General features: G+C 29.9%; 1 protein-coding gene across 3 annotated transcripts in view; it reads left to right on the top strand.

The window, feature by feature from the left end:
- Positions 1-10,000, top strand: part of phtm (phantom) — a 239,667-nt gene that overhangs the window by 14,040 nt on the left and 215,627 nt on the right. For all 3 annotated transcript variants that reach the window (XM_068350761.1, XM_068350762.1, XM_068350763.1), the window contains exon 3: positions 1,077-1,287. In XM_068350761.1, coding sequence (XP_068206862.1) covers positions 1,077-1,287 — 211 coding nt within the window. The remainder of the gene's footprint in view (positions 1-1,076; positions 1,288-10,000) is intronic.

Below are 10,000 nucleotides of genomic sequence, written 5' to 3'. Positions count from 1 at the left end.
TGAAATGATTTAAGTCTTTTGGAAATACCTGAGTATGGGAAAAGAAACAGGTATGTCTTGAATGAACCAAAAATATAATTAGCAAGGCAATAACAATTTGCACATGACTATATGGTGAGAAAGGCACTAGTCATGGTTTTAAAATGCAAATCAAAGATGAAGGTGAAGGAAAAGCAGCCCTATGATAAACTGTCAGGCCTCCTTAGCTTTTTTATTAAGCCTGCCCAACCTACCCGTTGAAAAATAACAAGAGAAGAAAATTCACCTGAAATGTATGTTCGAGTTTACCCTGACAGAAAGAGTACTTAAATCCCAGACCTTGGTATAGAGACTATCTTGCTATTCAAGACTAGATCCGTTGGGGAGTAGTCCTGTTACCATGTGGTATGCTGCAGGGTTCGTGTAGTTTCCCTTTGGTCTCTAGCTGAACTTACTTTTATGCTTTCCCTTTACCCCCATTCCCACTTCTCTCTTCCATCTTCTTGTCCAACCTCTTTCAACTTTTACTGCATAGTGCAACTGGAAGGTTTTTTCATATTCAACCCTGAGGGCTGAATGGCCTAGCTGATCCCCAGCTCAGAGTTATATAGCTCAAAGTCATATATCTAGTATATTTGAAACCAGAGAACATTGGTCTGATTTTGGACTGTACTTTTTCCCCAAGGAACTAATTACCATGGCTATAGTCACTCTTCTACCCATACTATGTGTACAAATAGTCGCTGTTCAGTTACAGTAGCTACTAACTAAAGTGAGAGTATAAGGTGTAGGATGCCTAGTGCTGTCAGGTCTGTGAGGATAAAGGAGATTGGGTATGGTGTACCCAAACTATTCCATGTATGAGTAGGGATAGAAAAAAGACTTGACTAGAGAAGAATCCAATATCAAACTGTCTTGCCAGTCCTTGAAGTTTGCTATGATTATTGAGCATCAATTGGTTGTCCCTCTGTAGGAGGCTGGAGCCTTTGCCAACCTACAACTTGGGAGTTACATTTCTTGAACAAAATACATAATTTCTTTTATTATATACTCTTCAGTTCTATGTTCCCCCTACCCTGAATTTTCTTTATTTCCAGGTTGGTTACCTACCATGGCTCGATGCAGAGGCACCTTATCTTTCTTTCTCCAAAATAGTTGATCAGTATGGGAAAATTTGCAGCTTGAAAATGGGAGGCGTTACGGCGATTATCCTGGCGGATGCCAAAATTGTTAAGGAGACCTTGAGCCTCAAGACCACAGCTGAAAGAGCTCCTCTTTTCTTGACGCATGGACTTTTCAATGGATATGGTAAGGATTTTGTGATTATTCAATTTATTGGAATGTCGATATCTGTAATATATAGAGAAAAAGCTATTTGAATAGATTACTCTATCAATCATTTCTTGTCATGATGTGCATACAACTATGTGATATATATATATATATATATATATATATATATATATATATATATATATATATACATATGTGTATATATATAAATATATACATATATATATATATATATATATATATATATATATATATATATATACATATATGTATATATATGTATATGTGTATATATAATGTATGTGTATATATATATATATATATATATATATATATATATATATATATATATATATATATATATATATATATATATATATATATATTGTATGTATGTATGTATGTATGTATGTATAATGTGCAGAAGAACCACAGGGAAAATGAAAATACGAAATATAAGATTAAGTCCTGACTAGTTCCATGATACTTCTTCAGGGGACTGATTTATTGAGAGGTTTCTTTACATTTTATAGGGAAAGTAAACATACGAGCATATATATAGAGGCTTAGAGAACAATGACACTCCCAAACCAGCTACCTGGGCAGTCATCAGGTGTTTGCTGGGCGGAGATCAAACATCTAATATTAGAGACCTGCCAAAAAGGGTTATTTCTGGTGACCGGTAAATTCTTGTTTTCACTTTCAATACACTTTATTTATGTGAATAACGGTAGCCTTATCTATATAAATACATAAGCAAAACTATATGTATATTTAAGCACATCTATATATAAATATATTAAAAAGACATATGTATACACAGACAGGCATTCATAAACACACATGCATAATATATGTATAGACATATACACACGTGTACACATACTGGTATACATATACAGACACATACATAGACTTACATATACATGTTTTTACAAATGATTAACATGTATATATATATATATATATATATATATATATATATATATATATATATATATATATATATATATATGTATATGTATATATAACATTATTACCATAAAAATAATTACGTATATATCAATACTTATATCTAGCAAAACCCTATATAGTGCCAATGTACTTATGCATACTATATAAAATAATTGTACCCTTAAGTGAATGGTAGCTTAGGTCTAAATATTAATTTCAAAGTGACGTTAATTATTCACAATACATTCAGTTCTACATTAAGTGTTTAAACGTTTTTTTATATAGGTTACAAATCTCTTTACATATAAAGACGTAGAGTTTATACATTCCATGTCCAATATTCAAGTTGTTTTCAAAGGTTTCTTTTATGAAACTGGACTATGATGTTTCTTTCCAATAAATTATTTGAATGAACCAATTTCTTTGCACCTGACCAATTAATTGTGTGATTTTTATCTCTAACGTAGGCAAAGAGTGTATTATTATCTTGAACGTATCTGACACTTTTCTTATGTTGTTCAATTCTCTTTTCTAGGGCTTTACTAGTTTGACCAATATATAATTTTTCACAAGCATTGCATGGAATACGATATACACATCCCTTGGTAATGTCAGGAGAATTTTTTATTAAGGCTGTGTTATTGTATTGTTACTCTTAAATGCTACATTTACATTGAAATTTTTCAACAGTTGGGGAATTTCTTTAAAAGAATTACTATAAGGCAGTACAAGTAACTTATGTGTGTTGTAGTTTTTCCTGTTATCATTACCAAAAAAAGTCTTTTCTGCTGTTCTTAGTGCATCATCTAACACATTTCAGGGTACTTTAGTTTTTTACCTATTGCTCTAATGTCATTTATTTCATCATCAATGTATTCAGGGCAGCAGACTCGAAATGCTCTTAAAAACATAAAGTAAATACAGATTTCTTAATTTTGTTGCCTTGATTTGAGTAGTAATGGACATATGTCGAGATATTCGTTGGCTTTCTGTATACACCCTTTATCCCCAGTATTGAGTTATTTATATATGAAAGTTTTTGAAAGTAGAATCTTAAATAACATCATGCCTATAATGTAAAATGGTTTCGCTATATTGACGACATAATGTGTTTGGCCAGGAAATGAAAATTTGGATAGCTTTTTTCTTAGATTGAATAGCTTGGTACCATCAATAAATTTCACTATGGAGCTGGAGAATAATTGTACCCTTCCTTCTATTTACTGTCGCATACACAGATGTAACAATAGACTCAAGTTTAGTGTATACAGAAAGCATATGTCCATTACTACTCAAATCAAGGCAACAAAATTAAGAAATCTGTATTTACTCCTATGTTTTTAAGAGCATTTCGAGTCTGCAGCCCTGAATACATTGATGATGAAATAAATGACACTAGAGCAATAGGTAAAAACTGAAGTACCCTGAAATTGTTAGATGATGCACTAAGAACAGCAAAAAAAAAAAAGACTTTTTTTTCGGTAATGATAACAGGAAAAACTACAACACACAATTTACTTTTACTACCTTATAGTAATTCTTTTAAAAAAATTCCCCAACTGTTGAAAAAATTCAATGTAAATGTAACATTTAAGAGTAACAATACAATAAAAACAGCCTTAATAAAGAATTCTCCTGACATTACCAGGGGATGTGTATATCGTATTCCATGCAATGCTTGTGAAAAATTCTATATTGGTCAAACTGGTAAAGCCCTAGAAAAGAGAATTGAACAACATAAAAAAAGTGTCAGATATGCTCAAGATAATAATGCACTCCTTGCCCACGTTAGAGATGAAAATCACACTATTAATTGGCCAGGTGCAAAGAAATTGGTTCATTCAAATAATTTATTGGAAAGAAACATCAGAGTCCAGTTTCATAAAAGAAACCTTTGAAAACAACTTGAATATTGGACATAGAATGTATAAACTCGACGTATTTAAATGTAAAGAGATTTTTAACCTATATAAAAAAAAAAAACTTTAAACACTTAATGTAGAACTAAATGTATTGTGAATAATTAACGTCACTGTGAAATTAGTATTTAGACCTAAGCTACCATTCACTGAAGGGTACAATTATTTTATATAGTATGCATAAAGTATATTGGTACTATATAGGGTTATGGTAGATATAAGTATTGATATATACGTAATTATATGTTTATGGTAATAATGTTATATATATATATATATATATATATATATATATATATATATATATATATATATATATATATATATATATATATATACACATGTTAATCATGTGTAAAAACATGTATATGTAAGTCTATGTATGTCTGTATATGTATACCCGTATGTGTACACGTGTGTATATGTCTATACATATATTATGCATGTGTGTGTGTATGAATGCCTGTCTGTGTATACATATGTATGTCTTTTTTATATATTTATATACAGATGTGTTTTACATATACATATAGTTTTGCTTATGTATTTATATAGATAAGGCTACCGTTATTCATATAAATAAAGTGTATTTAAAGTCAAAACAAGAATTTACCGGTCACCAGAAATAACCCTTTTTGGCAGGTCTCTAATGTTAGATGTTTGATCTCCGCCCAGTAAACACCTGATGACTGCCCAGGTAGCTGGTATGGAGTGTCATTGTTCTCTAAGACACTATATGTATGTTCGTATGTTTACCTTCCCTATAAAAAGTAAAGAAACCTCTCAATAAATCAGTCCCCTGAAGAAGTATCACGGAACTAGTCAGGACTTCATCTTATATTTCATATTCTAATTTTCTCTGTGGTTGTTCTGCATCTGAGCATCACGTTTCCCTGTGATTTTTACGCTTATATATATACATACATAAATATATATATATATATATATATATATATATATATATATATATATGTATGTATATATTTGTATATATATGTATATAAATATATATATATATAATATATATATACTTATATTTATATTTATATATATACATATATATGTATGTATATATAAATGTATATATATGTTATATATATAACATACACACATATATACATATATATATATGTTATATATATAACATACACACATATATACATATATATATATGTTATATATATATAACATACACACATATATACATATATATATGTATGCAGAAGAACCACAGGGAAAATGAAAATACAGAATATACACTTGAGTCCTGACTAGTTTCGTGATACTTCCTCAGAGTCCTCTGAGGAAGTATCACGAAACTAGTCAGGACTCAAGTGTATATTCTGTATTTTCATTTTCCCTGTGGTTCTTCTGCATCTGAGCATCACGTTTTCCTGTGATTTTTACGCATATATATATGTATATATATATATGTGTGTGTGTATATATATGTGTGTGTATATATATATGTGTGTGTATATGTGTGTGTGTGTATATATATATATATATATATATATATATATATATATATATATATACATATATATATATATATATATATATATATATATATATATATATATTATATATATATATATATAGTGAATTGTTTTCCATCGATAATTTCTTGTCATGGTATGCATGCAACTTCGCGGCTTCATAAGGAATGCATTGTTTGAATTTTCCTTTTTCAAACCAACGACCAACACAAATAAGAATTGCGGTAGGTATGCATACGGAATATCAGATCTATAGAGACGGTTACCCGACAAAACCGCCTCTTGTAATGACAAGGAAAAACTGGAACAGCCAGAGTTTAGGGCCACTATAGTTTTAGCCATGACATGTATAGAATCAGTTCTCCTCTGCTCTTCTATAGTGTCCACAAATGTTGTTTTTCCTTTTGAAAGGAAACTTAACCATGGATGAAATTGTTTAAAGTGACCTTGCACTGTATAAAAGAAAGCTTGCAGGGTTGAATTTCATAAGGTGACTGGAGTCCAGGATAGAGATAGTTTATGGTAACCCTAACCTATCTTTAATCGAAGATTTAGAAGTTCGAATTGGTCACAAATAAAGTTTTTTTTTTAGTCTGCTTAGAGAAATAGGAACACGCATACACAGATTCAACCCCACCCCTCCCCCTTTCCTAATTACCACATGGCTGTTCAAGTTATTATTGTTATTATTACTTGCTAACATACAGACCTAGTTGGAAAAGCAGGATGCCCCAAGCCCAAGAACTCCAACAGGGAAAATAGCCTAGTAAGGGAACGAGATTAGGAAATAGACTACAAGAGAAGTAATGATCAATCAAGATATTTTAAGAACGTTAACAATATTGAATTAATTTTTTTTTATTTATAAACTATAAAAACGTAGAAAAAAATATGATATTTTAAGAACGTTAACAATAATAAAATATTTTTTTTATTTATAAACTATAAAAACGTAGAAAAAAAATAAAATAGAATACTGTGCCCGAATGTACCATCAAGCAAGAAAAATTGAACCTAAGACAGTGGAAGGACGTAGCTATGGCAAAATACCCAACTCTCTAAAAGTCTAGAGGTCGTATCTCAAAAGGCCAACCTGCCATATATATTTTGTGAAAGATTGGAGTTTCAGAGATTAATCCTTTGGTACTCACAGGATCCATATATATATATATATATATATATATATATATATATATATATATATATATATATATATATATACATATATATATATATATATATATATATATATATATATATATATATACACACACACATACATATGCATTTATATATACACATACATATGCATTTATATATACACATACATATGCATTTATATATACACATACATATGCATATATATACATATACATATATATACACACATATATATATATATATATATATATATATATATATATATATATATATATATATAATATATATATATATATATATATATATATATATACATAAATATGCATTTATATATACACATACATATGCATTTATATATATACACATACATATGCATATATATATATATACATATGCATATATATATATACATATACATATATACACATATACATATATATATATGCATACATATACATATATATGCATACATAGACATATATATGCATACATATACATATATATATGTATACATATACATATATATATGTATACATATATATACAGATATGTATATATATACATATGTATACATGTATTTATTTATATATACATTTATATTGTTGTAAAATAAAAGTAATTTCAGGGTTGGCATGGAAATGTCTAACTTTAGTAAATAATAAGAGGCGAAATACTAATCAAATTAAGTATTGTGAAATATATTTCGTTCTTTTTAAATTAAATAAATAATTAATAAATAAATAGATCGAATATTATAAATAAAAGCATAAATAATTAGTATAATTATTTGAGAGATGCCGCGAATTAAAATACTAGTAGAGTTGTACGGTCGTAAATAAACCATTGTTACCGTTTAGCTCTTCCGAAAAACTAGTTCAATAGTGTGCGGTAGGGCGGAAAAGTTAAAATGGGGAGTGTATTTTGCCTTCAGAGTAGTAGTACTAAAACCTCCGCCAGATAAACAGTGCTTTCTCTAAAAAATTAAGTGATTTAAAGAATAAGAAGGAACCAACTTCTACAATTCCAAGGAGCCACCAATTTGGAAAGTTCAAAGTCGCTATGTATATTTTCTATTTTTGTTAATATGTAATAGTGAATAGAAACTGTGCGTCTTTGAAACCTTAGCTCAAACAGGTTGGTTTTATTGAAGGTTGGTTCTTAAATAGGTTCCTTTTATTAATTACGGTAAATTTTCTTTTAATATACACATACATATATATATATATATATATATATATATATATATATATATATATATATATATATATATATATATATATATATATATATACATACATGACCAGACACTTGCTCTTTACTATATAGGGTAGATGTAAATATTTTATGTTATATATGTTTTATATGTTATATAAAAGAAACACTTTCTGGTACAACCCTAGGAACATAAGTGGTGGGCTACCCTTTAATCTGCTCTTTTTGGTGTATACGTGTTTCAATTCCTCCTTTGCTTCAAACAGATGGCTCTTGTCACTCATTGTCCAAAGTAAAAGGCAACCCTTTTGGTAGATGAGTTTGACAGTAAGCAGAGTAATGAGAAACTTGATCTTCCTCATTCCTGCTTTCGTAAGGCTAAACTAACTACAGTAGTTTAGCTTTTCGATCTCGTGAGATTAAAGCTCTGTTGATGGACCTCGATGCTTATGGAGGTGTAGATCCAAATAGTATTTTTCCTTTTTTTTTTTTTTATTAAGACTGCAGATTTCTTAGTTTTTTTTATTAAGACTGCAGATTTCTTAGTTCTTAAGTTATCTGTTATTTTCCGCAAGTTAGCATTGGCAATGTTACTCCATTATGTAAATGTGTATGCGGTAGCTCAAATCCAACTGATTATCACCAAATTTCCATAACTCCCATATTATCCAAGGCTTTTGAACGTATTTTGACAAAATGTCTTAATAGTTTAGCTGAAGGTGTCCTTCTGTTCCCTAATTTGCAATTTAGTTTTTACAAAGTCATTGGAGCATGTGATGTCCCTCTTGCAATCTTAAATGCTGCACAGAAATCCGTTGGTTGTGGTCAGGAAGTTTGCCTTGTACTGTCTTTAACCATGTTAATCATGTGGCCCTCGTTTTCAAAATCAAATTGTTGGGGGGTGAGTGGGTCTTTTCTTAGCATCATCCTTGAATTTTCAAATAATAGACTGCAAAAACTTTTTGTTGATGGGCACCATAGTGAGTAAATGAATGTAATATCTGGTGTTCCTCAGGGTAGTGTTCTTGGCCCATTACTCATCGTACTATATACACACATGAGGTTTGGCCTAGAAAACAAGCTAGTTGCATATGCAGATGATGCTACTTTCTTTGCATCAATTCCATCTCCTGAATGTAGGTCTAGGGTTGTTGTATCCCTTAATTGAGATCTGGCTATAATTAGTGCATGGAAAAAATTATGGGGCATGAAGTTTTACCCTAACAAAACTCAAAGTATGATTCCTTACCATTTAGAACTCTTCATTGATGATTTTTTTTCTTTTTCTTTTAACTGTGTGACTTAAAAATTTAGGTGTTATTCTTGATAGCAAATTTAATTTGAGATATACATTTGGTCAGTCTCTTCTTAAATTCCTGTACCTTGTATATATGTTTGGTGTTCAGCTGTTGAATCTCATCTTAACTTATTTGACAAAAACTTGCTGTCTATTAGATTTCTTATTCCTGATCTTCATACTATCTCTGGCACTGTCGTTCAGTTAGTTCATGATTCTGGCCTTCCTTTGCAATCAGATCTTCTCATAGTGTACCATCCTGTATGTAGCACTAGATATGTACTTAACTCTAACAGTCATACCTTCTCAATTATATAAGGCTCAATACAACATTGTATTCCAGAAGTTTTATTCCAGCTGTGACCAGATTGCGGAATGATCTTCCTAATCTGGCAGTTGAATCGTTGGAACTTCAAAAGTTCAAACTTGCGGTGAAAGTTTTCATGTTGAGTAGCTTTACATAAATCTCTCTTCACAGGTTATATATGACGGCTCTATTTTAACGTCATTGCTGATTTTAGGATATTTTATGTTAATTTTTCGTTGCTTCGCATGTAGATTGTTTCCTTATCATATTATTTCCACAGTGGGCTATTTTTTTCATATTGGAGCCCTTGAGCTTATAACATACTGCTGTTCCAACTAGAGTTGTAGCTTAGCTAAAAATAATAATTCCAGTAGGAGAT

This window comes from Palaemon carinicauda, chromosome 27 (genome assembly GCF_036898095.1).
Source record: "Palaemon carinicauda isolate YSFRI2023 chromosome 27, ASM3689809v2, whole genome shotgun sequence".
Classification (NCBI taxonomy): domain Eukaryota; kingdom Metazoa; phylum Arthropoda; class Malacostraca; order Decapoda; family Palaemonidae; genus Palaemon; species Palaemon carinicauda.
This window is presented reverse-complemented; position numbering and strand designations above follow the sequence as displayed.